Below are 18,902 nucleotides of genomic sequence, written 5' to 3'. Positions count from 1 at the left end.
TAAGAACAGAATGTCTGTGTAATTTGATATTTGGGAGGGCTTTCCTGATGACTGGTCACAAGAACAAATCTACACCGACTGCCACTTGCACGACTTGTCAGCTGAGCACAGTAAATGCCAGTGAGAATGATTGTCAAGTGTTAACTGTATTTGTCAGGTAAGTCACCAACTGGAATCTGACTAGTGGCCAAAAATGCCCCGGTGCTGTCAGATCACTACCATGGTGAACACTAAACCCCCACTCCTGCCTCCCTCATGCTACTGACAATGCTGATGACCACTGAGACCAGTGATGGATGCTGAACAGAAGGGCAATAGCATTTCTGAAAATGATGTTGTCTCCACTCAAAGATCAGGGTTTCAATTATATTTGTCAATCCAGGAGGCTTCCTTGGGAAGAAAACAGCCTGGATGAGGCCAGATGATTACAAACATAGGGAATGGGGGAGCCTGGGTGGCTCAGTCGGTAAAGCGTCCCACTTCAGCTCAGGTCATGATCTCCCAGTTCGTGGATTCAAGCCCTGAGTCAGGCTCTGTGCTGACAGCTTAGAGCCTGGAGACTGCTTCAGATTCTGTGTCTCCCTCTCTCGCTGTCCCTCCCGCACTCCTGCTCTCTCTTTCTCTCTCTCAAAGATAAACAAACATTAAAAAATGAAAAAAATCAAGGGCACCTGGGTGGCTCAGTTGGCTGAATGTCCGATTTCTGCTCAGGTCATGATCTCGCAGTCTGTGAGTTCGAGCCCCATGTCGGACTCTGTGCTGACAGCTCAGAGCCTGGAGCCTGCTTCGGAGTCTGTGTCTCCCTCTCTCTCTGCCTCTCCCCCACTCATGCTGTGTGTGTGTGTGTGTCTCTCTCTGTCAAAAATAAATAAACATTAAAAAAATTAAAAAAGAAAAGAACAGAGGACTTAGAATTTTAACAAAGAGCAGGGATAACTGGACTCACCTCAAGGGAGAGAAGTCGGTCAGTGGGGTTTCTTCCCACCAGGGTCTTTTATAACATGGAGTACAGAATGCAGGGTGATAAACACAGTATTTCCAAAGGAATTACACCAAAAAAAAAAAAAAAAGTTCTCTCCCCACTGCTGGAGTTGTCAGGAAAAAAGTAGATTTATCTCTATGGGGACAAGGGCAAGATAGCACATTTAGGGACAATCTAAGTTATTCTTTTAGGATCACAGTTCCAACACCTGATTCATCATCAGAATCACCTGGAGAGCTTGCTAAAGATACAACTCCTCTGGACTCACCTCAGAGATTCTGAGTGAGTACGCGTGAGGTTGGGCCCAGGACTTTATTCCTAATAAGCAACTTGGGGATTTTCACGATGGCTCAAGTTTGGGGACAAGGTTCCACAGGAAGCCTATAAATTGCTGGGAACTATTTCTTGGATAGAGTGAGCTAACACATAATGGGATGGCCAAGAGGCCAACTAAACACTACCTATAAATATGCCCCAACTTGGACTCCCTTGCGCAGGTCTTTGCATCTCATTTCAAGATCCAGTAGACTTGAAGGACCAACTGTAAAAAGCCTTCACCATAGTCATATGCTGGGATGACAAGGCCACAAAACGAGGTCTAAAAATAAAGTTGACTCTTTTGAATTGCAAGTGACTGATTCTATAAACCAAGGCTGGAAGTAGGTCATTCTCTACCTCATTTTACGTAACAATCAGGGGCACATGGGTAGCTCAGCTACCTGGGTAGCTTCTTAGATCAAGCACCTTTAGTTCAGATCATGATCTCATGGGATCCAGCCCTGGAGTTGGCTCTGTACTGACAGTGTGGACCCAGCTCGGGATTCTCTCTCTCCCTCTCTCTTTCTCTCTGCCCCTCCCCTGCTCATGTTCTCTCTCTCCCTCTCAAAAATAAATAGACACCTAAAAAATAACAATAAATAAATAAATAAATAAATAAGAATCAACAGACTACATAAAAAAGAATAATTTTAGTCAATTATGGATAATTACGTTTTAATTAAACTAGAATTACACTCAAGTCCTAGAATTGTGTGTTCGTTAGTTTGTTCCTTCTTCATTTATGCATATTCTCTTATCCTCCTTTACTGATTCACACAACACACTGAAGAGATATACTATGTGCCAGGCCAAGACTTAAGGACCCTCCTTAAAGTTTTAGAGATGAAGGAAAAGAAACTATTGCCACATTTAATTTTCTTTGACATCTGCAGTTATGAAGAAGGGCGAAAATAATATTCACGTGCCAATAGTCAAGATGTAGACACAGTGACTAATTTGCTCAAGTCGCAAATCAGGAAAGTCTGGATTAGAGTTCAGAAGGGTGTGACGCCTAAGCTCGTACTCTTAACTGACATATGCCATTGCCCAGAAGGAAATTTGAGGTTGATTTTCTCTATCCGAGTACTGTACCAAGTACGAGTACCAAGTACTGTGGTTACTGGTAATGTGGTCAGACATGGGGCTCTGAATAAGAGCCAATGACTTCAGCTGGCATGACTGCTGTGCTAACAAAGCCAGCTCTGCCCTCACCCCAGCCTCAGGTGCACGCCCAGACTCCTGCTGGCTGGAGCCATCCCACTCTTCTCTGGGACACTTGTGAACTTTCCCCACTGTGCTAGGCAGAGCTGTGGGTGGATACACAAAGATTTGGCCTTTCCCAACTACGACTCTTGGCATCCAGACCAAATCAGTGTCTGGGATCCATTTAGGGAGGATCCAGACCTACAAAATTAGCCTCAAATCAAACCGGTTTCCAATTAGTCATGGATGGTGGCTTGATTCTTAAGACTGTCAATTTCACCAAATTCTCAAGGCTAGCCTTGGGTTAGGTGAGGAAAGAATTGGCTCAGCTTTCAGACCACAGGATCCAGCCAGTTGTGCAGTCACCTCCTCTTGTGCTTTGTTCTGTCCATATGCAGGCCACGGACAGAGTGGCTTTAGGGCTCTGTGGAGCTTTCTCAGAGTGTATCCCTCCTACATGTTCCTGTATGGACTTCCACTAAATAGGCATTCACTTAGGGGGGAGGAATCTTTCCTATCTTTATAAGTTATGTTTTCTGCTTACATAAACCTGGAACAACCTGGATCCCAGATGGCCTACCACTCTGAAGTCCCTCCTGAGTCACTGAGAATTTCCACAGAAGCCCTCTGCAAGTGATGCTGCTTGTAGGGCTCCTACTCACAGCATGCTCTCCCCTCCTGCCACCGGGCTTGGCTCTAGGTACCACAAGTCACCACTCTGAGATGATCTCTGCTCCTGCCCGAGGCTTCTGTGGGCCTTGTCTGACCCTGAGATTGGTTGCCAGGGTCCCCAGACTTCTGTGACCGCATGGCCACTCTGTGTCACTTGTCCATTCTCCATCCCCTTCAGGCACTTTCTATCTCCTTTAGCCATTTGGAGACATGCTCAGACTGTCCATGTTACTTGTTACCTATGTGTCTGTGCATGATACGATCAGCCATTAGCAACACGCATCTGTGCTCCCACAGCCACGACACTGTCAGGATTCTCTCCACCCGCCTTTTATTGCACTGTGACACACAGAACACAGGACGGTTTAGCTCTTCCTCTCTTTCTCTCTCTCCCTCGCTGCCCTCCCTCTCTCTCCATCACAGCTTCCCAAGTCCTTGCAAAAGTTCTGAAAGTTAGGGTGAAGCCAGAGAACAGAGAGAATACACACCCAGTCGTACTCAAACTTCCCTTGTCCTCCAAAACCTTGTCCCTTGGTTTTTAAACAAAGTGCCCTGCCCCAGTTTTCCCTCCCCTTGGGTTGAGCATATCCCTGAGAGAGCTTTTGTCCCTGCACACACATTCACTCCTTGGGTCCCCTACACATTGAGAGTGTCTTTGCAACACATGCCTAACCCATCTAACTCCACAGCATACCTCCGCACTCTGCCATGTAAATGGGCAGCCGGACTGATGAAGCTTCCATGTTGGAATCACTATACTTTGCACTTTGTGTTTTTATTCATAGTCCTATTGTTTTAGTTCAGCTTCTTTGTACTGCATGGTAAGCAGATGTTCACAGACAAAGGAGGAAAAATAAATCAACAAAATGTCCTAGTGATTATATTTTTTATTCAATCATGCCACAGCTGCTTGCCGAGCCCCAACCACTGCCCTGTGCTGGGTGCCGAGTGGGCAGATGAGAAGAATCAGGCTTGGTCCCTACCCTCAGAGAATGTGCACTCTAGTTAAAGTGGAGTTGGGTGGGAGTTGGAGGAATTCAAAATGGCACAGGACCATAATGCATGATCAAAAGAGGTGCCTGCCACACAAAGGAAATATTTGTGGAGTGCGAGCAGTGTGTAGACAGAAGAGATCTCCCTTCTGGCTTGCAGATCAGGTGGCATTCTAACTGGGTCTTGAGAATGGGTGGGATTTGGGTGTATGGGGATGAGAGTAAGAATTATCAATGCCCCCAAAGAGAAAGCAGCATGAGCAAATGTATCGGGTTGGGAAAGTAAGTCCCTGTATGCCTGGAGTGAGTGAGTTACCGAGTGCTGGCAATAATGAGCTACTGACTGGCGTAAGGGAGGTTAGCCTAAAGCCAAGACAGAGTCCATATGACTCGAAAATGCTGGACAAAGTGGAGACCGAGCAAAATTCAAGCAAAGATATAGGTTTCTGCTTCTGGAGACCGAAATCACAAACCAGAGCTATATCTGCTCCCACAAAATAGGCTGTAGGGCTCTGGTTATTGGGTTTTACTCCTCAGCGATGGGAGTTGACCTTTCTGTGACTGATGATCAAATTCAAGAGAACTAAAATCTCTTTTTGGAAGCAATTACACTTGTCACGGCAGTCCACTGGATGGTTACCTTGCTTTGATTGCCTTCTTGTTCTTCAATGCTACAAACATTTCATCCAGGAGAAACATGGGAGAGTGACAGAGCAGAGAACTCATTGGCAGAAGTCCTGCATCTGAACGCAGCTCCAGCTCCTACATGCCCTTGTACAAGTTACTGAGACTTTTGGAGGGTCTGGTACCTCATCAAAAGAAGGAGGATAGTAATTCTTGCCCTGCCTTCCTCTTTAGATTGTCATGAGGCTTAAACAAGAGAATGAGTGCAAAAGTTTTTGTAGACGGTAGTGCCCTGTTACCAAGTGGGGAATAATGGTGTCTACAGCATTAGGAAATGTCTAAAACTTTGTAAAGATGTGATTCTGATTCCACATTCCTGGAGTATTAGCCACAGTGAAATACCCCACTGCAGAAAGGGAAAAAGGTTGATTTTATAACACCAGAATTACAGATTATGCTTGCCTCTTTTGCACAGAATGACTTATTACAGCATAAACTAAATACAGGACTCTGAATAAATACTTGCTTTTCTAGTCATTGCATCTGCAAGTGTGCACACGCACCCTTCTATGAGCTGAGAGGGTGCAGATGGCACAGACATATTTCCATTCGCAGATCATTACATGTTTCGTGAGAAGAACCCAGAGCCAGAGTTCCTCTCTGTGGGTCAGAGCTGCGTACCTTGGAGCGAACATACAGGGGACCTTTTAAATGATGTGGATCAGATGACTGTGTTCTTTTCTCCTCCAAGTCCTGGTCAGACAAGCGTATCAGGCGCAGGTACTCTGACCTCAGGTTTGGCACATTCTCCCACATTTTCTTTACTGATTTTTTTCAAGCAGCTCTTTCTATGAAAACACACACATCAGAAGTATGTCCCAGCTGTCAGTTTGGTGGTCAGGACCCATCAGTGGGCACCTGTTTTCTAGAATCTTATCCCCAACCAAAGCCACCTTCCAAGGTACAGAGCAGTCAAGCCCATTTGACTGTGGGACCTCACAAGGCTATAAATCTGTCCTCCCCAGCCCGTCTCCCCACAATAGGCAGCCTGATATTCTATGTGGGCAGTGACAGTAAATGGTTCACATCACAGCATAAGATTGAGACATGTGCATATCAAGTCTGAAAAGGATCTGGTAGGTAATTGAATTCCATCGGATAGTTGACTTCCACCTCTACTTGGTCTCTGAATATCCATCCCCTTGTACTGCCAATGTCATGGGGCACACACCTCATGGGTCACCAGCTTCCACTGCTTTTTGAGCTGTTGGGGCAGTGGTCTTCGTGTCAGCCTGAAGCCATTCCCACTGTGCCCTTTACACACTGAGCGTGCCACCAGGCACAGGTGGGAGCCTTCTCTCCCACAGGAACCCTTCAAGTATTTGAAAACAACTCTCACATCCCTTGACAATACCCCCCAACCCCATTTTTTCAAGTAAAGCATTTTCTCACTACCTCTCAGTTACAGTTAACTTCAAGTACAGTCTTCAGAATAAGTCTCTTTTGACAAAGATTTTAGGGTTGTTTGGCTGGTGAGGAAATGGAGTCTTCCCTCTCTGTTTTCCTGCCGGTCTTGTTGAATCACTGAGGATGGAACTTAGGACCAAGGTAAGAGCAACTCAGAGTCTCAGAAAGACAGACAGACACTCATGGGTTTTAGTTTTGTTTTGTTTTTAACCTGCCTCTAGCCCAAGCTTGGCAGGATGCCTGGCATTCATTTGAACATTAGGCCCTGGTATTAGCAAAAGGTTGCTTCCTTCCACCTGGCGAATAAGAAACCTATTCTTTGTTTTACTGTGAGATCACCCCAAACACCCAGCCCTGCTGGAGCTTTGTAATTAGGAGGTATTTGGAAACAACAGAAGGTTTGCTCAGGAGATCTGTGTCTGAGGCCTGGGTCTGCTCTCCTTACTCTGAATCTCAGTTTCCTCACGTGTAAAAGTGGATGATAAGCCGTTCCTTGCCTGAGTCTGAGTGAATCGTGCAATGCAAATGAGACAAGAGAGGTGACAGCACCTGGTAAGGGGATCTTCTAGGTGGGAATGCCCTTGCCCAGGACTAGGTTGTAGACCATCTCCAGCCTGCCATGTTGAAAAATGAGAAAACTACGAGTTTTAGAAAAAGACATTCGAGCTACCATATCTCTGCTGTGGCTAACTTTGTAAAAGGAAACATTTCTTTCTGTACCAAGGAAGACAATGATTCTGCAGCCTATTTACATGATTCTTCACACCCTATTTTAAAACCAGAAGCAACAAGATACTTTCATGGCTGAGAAACACTGTGTTTCCAGAATTATCTGCAGCCACAGAGCCTCCAGCCATGCTCCGGAATTCAGCCAGGGAAGGGAATGCTTGCAGAGGCTATTGATAAGGAGAAAAGCCAGCTTGGGACACACCCCCTGTCCAGAACCTTCACCTAGGATTTGAGGTTTGTAATGAAAATTTTGCTTTTGCTTTAAAATACTATCTGTGGATGTTTTCCTAAAACTTATAGTTGTTTGCTGAGCTAACAGAAATCTGGATGTTTTCTATGCTAAATGAATCCGAGATAACAAAATTGTAATAGTGATAAAATAAGGGCAATTTCTGTTTCCTGAAAATTGAAGCCTTTTCAAACTTAAGAAATGTGTAGATTGCATAAGCACTTACATCAATTGATAACATATAATGTTGTGGTACAAGACTAATTTTTCTCAAAAATAATTTCCATTTTGTACTCAGCCCCACAAATTATGTAGTTGGTCCAGCTCGGGTTCCTGGGAGAGAAACTAAAGTAGCATGTATCAAAGAGCATCAAAAATTAAGAATTTCGAGATGGCAGCAGCAAAGCATTAAACCAAATGTGGGGCCCTTCTAAGCATGGGGCCCCAGGTGACTGCACAGGTCATGTGCCCATGAAACCAGCCCTAAACACAGGAGACTGTACTTCCCAGCTCCTTTGCCAAACCCTTGATTAATGAGATATGAGTAGTGGAAGAGAGGCGTTCCACTTTTTGGGTGAGGCAGTGAAAAGCCTTTGTGCCTTCTCCAGTCTCTTCCTTTCCCATCATAGTGAACATGGAGTACTTGTTTCCAGCCGGTGGAGCCGACAGATTGAAGCAGTCACCACTGAGGAGAGCTAGTCTACAGAGTCACCTGGACCACGAAAGAAGCTCTTGTGTGTTAAGCCACTGAGATAAGGGACTTGTTTGTTACTGAAGCATGAGCTTAGCCCATCCTTCCAAATATGTAGGGGAAGGTCAGAAGCAGAAGAAAATGTCTCAACTCTGAAAGTACTATGCAGGAAAGGAAACCAGACAGTGAAGACTGGTATAATGGCTCTCATGCACTTGTTTTTCCATCAATAAAATAAGAATTCAAAGGTGATCCTTCACATGTTACAATTCTATGGCTACACATAGTGCTACTTTGAATTCATTTAAAAAATGTTACCTAAGAAAAGAGAGTATATATTCTCCTTGTCCTTTAGCCTCCCAGTCTCTGGGCTGATTGCCATCGTTAGCTCACTCTTGATTCACCAACACCATCAATACTTTCAGAATCAAGAGGAAGGCACTCTTCTGGGGGCAGTGTTCTGCTCTGTAGAAAGTATTTTATCAGGTAAACGAATTTGCGACCGTGATTGGATAGGTTTTTTTATTCCAAAAACTCCAGCTGATTTTGTAAGAGTCCCATTGTTTGAAAATTACTGAAACTGGTCCCTTTTGTCATTGTTTCTATGCTTTATCACCTTAGAGATCACTTTGGCTTCAGAGTTGTTCCTCATTGCTCTCAAACACCGGATTGCTGTAAGACACCCTGCTGCCACACTCTGGCATGTCAGAGTAGGACGTTTGGTTTAGCGGGGGCCAGCTGGGGTCATCTGCCAAGGCCCTCTGCCATATCCGATACTGGCTTTTTGATTGATAGCCAAAACACCTTTTGAATGTTGTCCACAGGGCTTGGTTTTCAATAATGGCCTCCTGCAAAATAAGAGAGTTATTCTTTACAACCAGAGGTTGGCTATGGTCCTCCATAGACCATACAGAGAAGCTACCACATTAGCTGTTAGATCCAGCTTGACAAAAACTTGAGGCCTGTACGAACAAATCCAATGTGGTTTCATGAGATAGGTCTCAGCCTCTCAAGCTTTTCCACTCAAGGAGCTCTTCTGGGAAAAGAGAGAGTTCCCAGTTTTAAGAATCTGGAAACATAGCTTGAAGTAGTCTGCCTCGAGGGTGAAATTCCTTTTGAATCTCATATATAAATTAAATTTAAAATCATTCAAATTCTGCAGTCCACTCCCTACCACACCCCATGGAATTACCCTATAGAAAGATGTGGCTTTGGTGTGCCCTGCCATATGACTGCATAGTCCCGAATACAGGTCAATAAATTGGAATGTGGGCCACAGTCTTACACCTGGACAGATCTGGATTCAAGTTCCAGCTCTGACATCTATTATGGACAAATCAGTTATCTTATCTGAGCTTCAGTGATTAGAAATAATAATTCCTTCTTTGTGTAACTCTCCTTACAATGTAGGGCAGGGCATGGTATAGATGCCTCCCTTTACCACCTTTATGAATTATTTACTTAACAAATAGCTATGGGGGCATCTGGGTGGCTTAGTCAGTTAAGCCTCCTACTTTGGCTCAGGTCATGATCTCGTGGTTTATGGGTTTGAGCTCTGTGCTGACAGCTCGAAGCCTGGAGCTCGCTTCAGATTCTGTGTCTCTGTCTTTCTCTACCCCTCCTCCCTCATGCTCTGTCTCCCTCTCCTTCAAAAATAAATAAACATCAAAAAAATTTTTAAAATATAAATAAGACAATAAGCTATGTACTGTGGCCCTATTCACTGTGGCCTCTTTCATCTACAACTATTTCAGTACAATGCAGATTATAGAAGATATGTCTCTTTGGAAACATTTTGGACTGCCATTTTATTTCATGAGTTAGACTGAACCTCAAACAGATCTCAAGTTATAACATAATACAGAGTGTATAAGAGGTTATTGTGTTATTTTTTCATTTTTATCGTAAGTCATAAAAGTTAACCATCTTAGAAGTTATCTTGAGAAAAACAAAAAATATGAGAAGCTTGCTGTTCCACAGAATGAGAACTCATTTTGGTGTCTATCAGTGGTATCTTTGCTAGATTGGAAGAATCAATTTTATGGGATTCCACAAGGACCTTTGCCAGGGTAATAGTTTTCCTAAATTCCACCCATCTTTGATATTGGAGTCCCATTGCCAATGGAAATAATAGAGAACAGCTAGTCTGAATCTTTCTGTCTCAAAAAATGGATCATGTGTTAGCAGGCTGTTAAAGACCCACCCAGCCATCTCAAGAGCATCTTGTAAACTTCAGGGCTCACCTAGCCAGACTTGTTATTCTACTTTTTCATTTTGTACTCAGCCCCACAAATTATTACTTTCCCACAGCAAGTTGTTTTTTTGTTTTTTGTTTCATTCTTCTTAATTAAAAAGAGAACAGTAGTTCTCCATCGAGCTGGAATAGGGCAGGATCATAGTTATCCAATTACTGGTCTTAAAGTCTAACTTACCTCTAGGATACCTTATCAGGTTTTAAACAAAAAAACAAACAAAATGAAACAAAACCAAACACAGATACAGACACACACAGAGAGACTTTAGTGCTATAAGACATGCCTTGAGTGTTATCACAATTCTAGAAGTATAAAGGCCTGTCTCACTTTGCTGGTCTGGATTGGGAAACTGAAGGACCGAGAAGTAACCTGTTCTGTCACTCTACATTATAAATTAAATGTAGAACTAGAAACAAAAGGAAACCCTTGAAGAAATATGATTTCTAAAAAAAAACAAAAACAAAACAAAAAACATAAAACAAACAAACAAAAACTTCACCACACAAGCTCTTCAGATTGGCTACTAAAATAATTCACACACACATACATACATACATACATACACACACATATATACACAAACACATAAGTAATAAAAACGAGAAGGATTAAAGCTATCCAGATTAGCTCCTATGACTTTCAGTTGGAGGTTAGATCATGAGAAAGCAAGGTGAGGATAAGATCCCATTCAAAACTGCTCTAAAATTAGGGATAGTCTTAGTCCTCTCAGCAGACCAGGAAATATTTAGAACTGTGCAACAGGAGGCCAGCCATCCCCCATGCCTGTCCCTTGAAACCTCTCTGGACCATCTTTGTCACAGGCTAACCACCAATCTTTAGTATCTCCTGTCAGATATACCTAGAGCTATGTGAGGAAAACATCTTGCTGCATCCGTGATAGCCTGCGGTCTTTACCTACTCTGCTCACCTCATAGGGCATGAAATCTTAGTGTTTGTAATTCTCCATTACATCTTCCTTCAACCACAGACTCAAATGGCTTTGGTTTGTTCCTGAATGCCTACTGACAGCAGAAGGTAACTTCAAATAAGTGAAGACTGCCATGCAGGAGCCTGGGGGTGAGAGCTAGGACCCCACAGCATCATTTCTCAGTGTGAAAGCTGCTGGAAACCCCCACTGAACATCTACGCCGGTCTCCATTTCTCAGTGGACTCGAGAAACAAAGGAGAAACTTAATCTTTCATGAGTGTCAAATTATCCTCTCCACCTGCTGGAGGCGAGCAGCATCACTTCTTAACATTTAATAATTGAACAAAGCTTTACGCAGCTTCTATTAGAATAAAGCAAGGTTTTAGACACTGTAGACACTGAGATGAGTTCTTGCCAGCGCCGTTTACACAATCTACACACTTGCTGTAGACTGTGAGCAGCATCCCTCCATCATCAGGATCTGCCTCGTATTGCACCCTAGGTCATGGCACAGGGTCAACAAATGTTTGTGGAGTGAATGAACAAATGAAAGCCTGCATGACTGATAGATACAAACTAAGAAATGCTAAGTATCACAAGAGATAACATAATGATAATAGTTTATATTTATCAAACATTTACTACATGCTTTTCTGTGTTCACCTTTCATGCTCACAGTAACCCTGTAAGGTTAGGTACCCTTATTATCACGGCGTTTCAGATGAGAAAACGGAGACATAGAGAAGTGGAGTTGCAAGTGCTGCCCAGAGTCAGGCGGCAAGAAAGGATTCCAACCCAGGTGAACTACTTCCGGCTTATGCTTTCTTTTATCTGCAAACATGGTGACATTCGAATGGCTTCCTGCTAGAGGATTATGGGAGACTTTGTTGCTCGATTACCTATAGCACAATCCTCCCAACTTTTTCCTGCCCACCTAAGAGGAAAAAACTCACACACAATGTCAGCAAATCTGTCTAATGTTTGGCATAGATCCACTTTCCCAGAATCCTTTTCTCCTCAGGATGACAATAAGACACAGTTCTGACCAATGAGGCATAAGAGGAAGTCTGCAGGGTGGCTCTAGAAAATGACTTTGTTTCCTTATAAAAGGTTCATACTTAAGGGAAGAAAAGCTTGCTGGTGCCTCTCCTTCCATTTTTTTTTCCTGCATCAAAACACAGGTAATGCTCAGCGATGCGGAAGCTATCTGGACACCATAAGCAATACACGCAAATATGAAAGGCCCGTATCTAAAGATGGGGAGGCAGAAGAGAGAAAGATTGATGATCCCCAATGACACCACTGAGTTGCTGAACCAACTCTATGGCCACTTACCTCGAATCTTCCGGTTAAGTGAGACAATAAATATCTTGACTGTTTAAACCACTGTTACTTGACTCACCCATCCAGGCTTTGGGAAAGATTCATGAAGACGATACTACTACTGCTGTGCCATAGAGGATGGAATAGCATTCCCATAAGGAGATATTGGGGGAAGCTATACCAGGCAGAAGAAATAATGTGATCACTGACAGGGACAAGGTACGAACATAAGATTATCCTTTAAAGGGCAAGGTTCATCCTTCTGCAGCTGGGTATGAGGACACTCATGCGACCCTCTCATTAATTTGGTGGCTTTGGAGACCATACAGGTTAGCACGGTACTTCACAGTGTGGTCCCTCCACCAGCAGTATCAGAATCACCTGACAAACACTTGTGCTTATTCTAGACCTTTGAATCGGAAATGCTAGGGGAAGGGCTGGGCAACCTGGGTTTTAATAAACCCTCCAGGTGACTCTGATGCCCACTCAAGTTTGAGAAGTCCTGGATATGCACACAGAGAGAGGCTCTAGTACCTTAATTCTATGTTCTTTTCTGCCACTGTCTCCTGTGTGGTTTTTACCCTACCTGTTAAGGAAGGTGCTGCAGAGAAGTCAGGTTCCAGGGATTCCCCCCTCACTGGCATAAGGCTGTGTTTGCCACTGGAAACATTGCCACCCAGACTGGGAACGGATGGAATCTGATGCTCACCTCCCCTTTGACACAGATGTCTTTTCTAACGGTGACCCCTGTTCGCCAGGAGGCTTTGAAGAATGAAGATTTGGTCTAAATAACAGCGCTGAAGGAGGAGAGTGAACCACATAGCCAAAGAAAGGAGACCACAAACTCATTTCACTGAGGAAATGGAGTAAATTGGAGATGAAGAATCAAATCTAAGAAAAGCTCACTATGAATCTTATTTCCCATGTGTAAAGTAAAAGACATTGTTAAGTGAAAGAATCCAGACATAAAAGGCCACATATTCTATGATTCCCTTTATGTGAAATGTCCTGATAGGTAAATGCGTGGAGACTGAAAGTAAATTACTGGTTGCCAAGGGGTGAAGAAGGGGGAAGGGGGAATGAGGAACGACTGCTAATGGGTACAGGATTTCTTCTGGGGTGATGAGAATGTTCTGGAATTAGTGGTGATGGTTGCACAACTCAGTGAGCTGCACACTTTTTAAGAAGGCGAATTTTGTAGTATGTGAATCATACGTAATTTCAAAAAAACAAATTCAGTTCTCTACTTGTGGATTTTAGAAACGAACAGGTCCTTAGACATCATAATCCCATTCTCTCCAGGTCCACCATGTCGATGAGAAAATTAACACCTTGTTTGGAGCTCACTAGAGGAAAGCACCATTGCTCATGTCACCAGGGCAGGGAGCCTCTTGGACTGCTGACTCTTATCCTCTAAGGCTGTTCCTTTTTTCAGACTCCCAAAGAATGCCCCGTCCATCCCTACCCACAGTGATCAGAAGCCGGAGGGCACTTACCTCCACCACAAGGGACACAATGAAGTTGGAGCTGAGCATAATTGTGATGTAAACCCTCCACAGAAGAGGAGTGCAGAGAAGCTGGTGGGAGATGGAGAATCACTGTTAGTTTGAAGACAAATAAATGTCAGAAAGCTGTTCACATGTTCACAGTGTACATTTTCATAGGTTATAAATCATGTGTGTAATAGACATGCTTACATGTAGACATTACATGTGTGAATATTAGAGGCACACACTTAATAACGGAAACTATGATTGCTGCTTTTATTCTTTTATCTTTCTTTCTTCTCCTTTTTATTTTTTGGTGCCCCTGTAATTTCTCAATTTCCCCAAATCAATTCGATCAAAATTTGACAAATTTGATAAGTGTTTTTGTTTGCTTGCGTTGCTCGCTTTTATGAGGGAATACAGGAATGTGGCTCTATTCCCAGGAGGCTCTGATGGTACACAAGTCGAATGTGACAGGGGCAGTGTTGCCCTTGTCTCTCTGGTGCCACATCTCCCCTCAGCTGAGCCCTGCTTTGCAGCCCCGAGCCACGGCTTTACCCTCAGGGCTGTGTGCACGGCTGCACAGATGGTGCCATGACAAGGGTACTCACCAGTGGGGCAAGTGGAGCTGAATGGGAATGGATGTCTGTCTCTGCCTGCATATTCACATTTTCTAGAATGTACCCACAATTTTATGTAATAAGAAGAAAAATAATTATTTTTAGGGTGAGCAATAATTCTCTGCAGACTCCTTGGCAGTCATGTTGGCAATGACCCCACACAGGTCCCCCCAAAACTAAATAGCTCCCTATTTTGTTGTACCAGAGGAATCAACCTCTCTGTAAGACTCTTTCATCTTAAAGAGTGTGACTAAACCCAACATATCTTAACCCTAACTTCTGCAGGATTAAGAAGTTTTAACTCAGAAGTCTAGCAGCCAAAGACTATCTCCATGACTGCTTACTCCAATTCATGAACATATTTAACAATAGTGGCAATTACGCTGTTAACCACAGTGATACAATTATCACAAGGAAAACCGAATGTAGACATGAGTTTGTATGTCACGTGTCAAGAAGGGTTTGTGAAGGTTTTGCTGGTTTGCAATGAACTGTGAGCTTCCAGTGCTCATCTCCATTTAGGAACCTGATCTACAAGGATCAGTCATTTACTGCCCTTATGTGCCATGGGTTATGTTAGGCACTGGTAATATGAAACTGAATAAGATAGGACCTTGGCCTTCATGACACGTGTCTTTGAGTTGGAGAGGTGGGCAGGCAGGCTCACGTAGCACTAAGTAAAAAAAGTCCATTCCCTTTTACCATCTCTTCTGTATTCTATTTATTGGTCTAAAGGACATTTGGTAATAATAAACTTCTAATTCAAAAGTATAGGTTAAAGGAATTGAAATACACATTTCCCCTAGTTTGTATATGTAAAAATTGTCTCATAGATTTTGACATTTGCCTCAAAATTACACACTCTAAGAGAGTTCATGAGGTAAGTTATGGCTCTTTGCAAACAAGTTTTGCAGACATTAAGTATGAACATACAAACACGTCTTTATAGAGATTTTTTTTAAAGATGTAAGTACAGATTTGAGAATTAACAGAAAAAGTGTTATAGGCAAACTGTTTTCAACAGCTTCAAAACAGAAGTGCTTAGGGGAAAAAATTTTCTTACGCTTGAAACAGTGTATGTATATAGATTTTTCCATTCTTACAGGGATCTTTTAAAAGAAAAATGGCCAATGCTTCTGAAATATTTGAAATCAAGACTAGACAGAATCTTATTTCCTGGCTGGCTTAAATTAAAAAAAAATACAAATAAATGTAGTATTCTTTTTTAACTCTACTATTCCAAAAGGATAATCAGTGTCACGAGTCCATGTCAATTGCCACCGTGACCTGCTTCTTGCAGTCAGGGTATTATATAACAGTAAACCATCATCATAGCCCAGAGATAAGACTTACATCCAAACGCCTATATAATTCTGGAATATCAGCAAATAGAATGAATAGACACACACCCAGCTGTATGACCAGCACAAGGACAAATATATCTGAGGAAATAAGAACACAAGCTATCATTTAGAGAAATTGGAGTATATACGGAGTTTCACATCTATTGACAGACATAGTCTAGATGAACACTGATTAAGCTTACTTGATTCCTACATCCAAACACAGCATAATAAATGGAAAGTACTCATTTCTATGCAATGGGTCTCACCTCCACAATTTCTATGCATGTCCTTGAAGCAGATGGAAATTTTCACATGCATGTTGTAAGTTTCAATTAATAAAAGTGGGAAATACAGAGAGAGCAATTTTGACCTAATATATTTTCAAAAAATGCCTTGAAGACAGTTAAGTACCCAAGTCTTTTTAATGCAAATCCCCTGCTTCAAATTCTATTCTGGAAAAAAAAGAGGGCTGTAAATAAACAAATATTTAAATTGCAGTAATGTAGAGGTAAGCATTTGACTGCTTTCTCATCCCAAGAAGGAGAAAGGCAAAATAATTTTCTCTAAATAAACTAATTCTTATGAGGACATTGATCCTTCAACTTATGCTTCTAAATTTTCCCAATTAGGGGTGCCTGGGTGGCTCAGCTGTTAAAGCATCCAACTCTTGATTTCGCCTCAGATCACCATTTCATAGTTCATGGGTTCGAGCCCCACATCAGGCTCTGCACTGACAGCATGGAGCCTGCTTGGGATTCTCTCTCTTGCTCTCTCTCTCTGCTCCTCCAGTGCTCATGCTCTCTCTCCCTCTCTCTCTCTTGAAATAAATAAGTAAAGGTAAAAATAATTAACTAAATATTTAATTAATTAAATGTTCCCAATTTGAGAGGTAGGGATGTATACAAATGAATGTTCCACAGGGTAACCAGGTCACCCACTTCTCCTAACACACACCGCACTCCAGTCCAGAATGTAAGGAGGTAGCATGTACTTTGGCCAAGAGCCTCCACAATTACTATAGCCAGGTTCCTTCAGGCTGGACCCCCTCCCAGGCTGCCAACCACACAATGCCATCTTAACCATTGTCTTCACGGCAGGAGACATGTTCCAACTGAGTGTTGTGACACTTCTCTCTCTCCACCTCCTCCCAGATGAATTCCGACAAGTACTGACACGTGAGGAAATAAATGACTCGTCCCAATTTACAGTGGTGCCATGAAAGGACACCTGGAGACAAACTTCCGGTGAAGGAAAGAGGTAGAGGAAGAAGCCCTAGAATTTAATGCAGCTTTGAGGAAAGGAGCTAAGAATGAGGCTGCCAAATGTGTTTATAGAGCCCTGGAGTATAAAGTCAAGGGCTCCAGATAAGCATCAACTCCGCTGCTGCTCCCTGAGTGACCTGGGCATGTCTGTTCCTTCTGATGACCCCTCACCTCTGATCTGGTACAACGCTACTCACAATTTTTATATATGGGCTGCCTAAATGGTTTTCCTTTAGAGAAAATAAGAGCCACGATGATACAGTTGATTGTTCCCAAGAACCATATGGTAGTGTTTTCGAAGCTTGTGAAGGCACCATTACTTCCGATTTTTTCTGGAGCAGTGGGAGAAATGGTTAACTTTGAGATGCTTTCATTTTGCACTGTGCAGGCACTAAAAAGGAAACAAAAAAGGTAATGAACGAAGATGACAGGTCTTTATGGAGCACTGGTATCTACAGGATTCCATGCCCTCAGTGCTTTTGTAATTACCTACACTTTGGGAAAGAATATACTGAAAAATAAGGGGAAAGAAACCAACACAGATAGATCTATATTTTGGATAGATGAATAGATAAAAGATAGATATATGATAGGTAGATAGATAGATAGACAAGTTATTTATTCAATAATTTGGGTACCCTTCATGTGTAGTAAGGTTATGTGGGAAAAAGATGAGTAAGCCATGAGTTTTTCCTCTTGTGGCTTAAGATCTCTGAATATTGATAAATAGGGTGACCATATAATTTATCATCCAACAGGAGCATATTTGAATGTGAAAGGAAAAGACTAGTATCACCAGCAAAACCGGTAGTTGCCAGAGGAGACATGCGTGGAAGGGGTGGGAAAAATAGATAAAGGGGATTCAGAGGTCCAAACTTCCAGTTATAAAATGAATGTTATGAGGATGCAAATTACAGCATAGGAGCTGTAATCAAAAATAGCATATTAATATATGGTGACAGATGGGCACCACATATCATGGTAAGCAAGGAATGATGTATAGAATGGTCGAATTGATAACTTGTTATTAATGTAACATTGTATGCCAAATATACTTCAAGGATTAATTAATTTAAAAAATTTCACTGGGATATCAGGCTCAAACTGGGGATGTCTGGGCAAATTATAATGCATGGTCACCCTAGGTGTAAAAGAAGGTCATGGATCATTATCACACAAGACAGGCAAAAGTAAGTGCCAATGGATAATATCCTCAAACTGTGCTACAGAGGAGAGAAGATCACTGGAAAATTCCCCAAGGGACTTGAAAGAAAGCCAACGCCTCCAGAAGAATGAAGAACCCTTTACTTCTTGTCATAAGGGCCAGACCATGTTTGATGGAAATTAGGATGTGAGAAGCTGGAATCAGAGCTGTGATAGTACCTGTGCATCTCCATGGAATACCAAGGCTGCCTCTGAACCAGAATGAAGCCCGCAATGTGCATGGCTAAGCTGAGAAGAAGGTTGAGAATCACAGAGAGCAGCAGAGGTGGGGAGATCAGCCGTCCTGCAGGCCTGAAGGGCACCAGCTTGGGGTAGGCACCATTCAAATTCACTACAAAATAAATTCAAGTGTTATGTTTGTGAGAGAAGGAAAATACTGTATTCTTCATCAGAAGAACGGTGTAACTTCTTAGGCCCACACAGCCAAGGAAACTGACAAACTGGAGTACATCAGGGTTTTGAGGGAACAAAATACAATGAATGGCTTCAAACTCAAGTCATAGGAGCAATTCTTCAGGGAGAAGACAAAAACAATCATGAAATGCTTTCA

At 42.6% G+C, this 18,902-nt stretch overlaps 1 protein-coding gene across 1 annotated transcript in view; it reads right to left on the bottom strand.

Annotated features, from left to right (window-relative positions):
- Nucleotides 1-7,522: 7,522 nt before the first annotated feature.
- The window catches only part of LOC122230234 (probable cation-transporting ATPase 13A4), a 77,305-nt gene continuing 65,925 nt past the window's right edge, over nt 7,523-18,902 (bottom strand). Inside the window, exons 23-27 of the mRNA XM_042955989.1 lie at nt 18,512-18,683; nt 17,326-17,519; nt 15,874-15,962; nt 13,910-13,990; nt 7,523-8,755 (exon numbers count right to left, since the gene is read on the bottom strand). Of these exons, the coding sequence (XP_042811923.1) occupies nt 8,543-8,755; nt 13,910-13,990; nt 15,874-15,962; nt 17,326-17,519; nt 18,512-18,683 (749 nt within the window). The 3' untranslated portion in view covers nt 7,523-8,542. The remainder of the gene's footprint in view (nt 8,756-13,909; nt 13,991-15,873; nt 15,963-17,325; nt 17,520-18,511; nt 18,684-18,902) is intronic.

Source organism: Panthera leo, chromosome C2 (genome assembly GCF_018350215.1).
Source record: "Panthera leo isolate Ple1 chromosome C2, P.leo_Ple1_pat1.1, whole genome shotgun sequence".
In the NCBI taxonomy this organism is placed as follows: Eukaryota; Metazoa; Chordata; class Mammalia; order Carnivora; family Felidae; genus Panthera; species Panthera leo.
The sequence above is the reverse complement of the archived record's forward strand: the minus strand, read 5'-3'. Positions and strand labels throughout refer to the sequence as shown.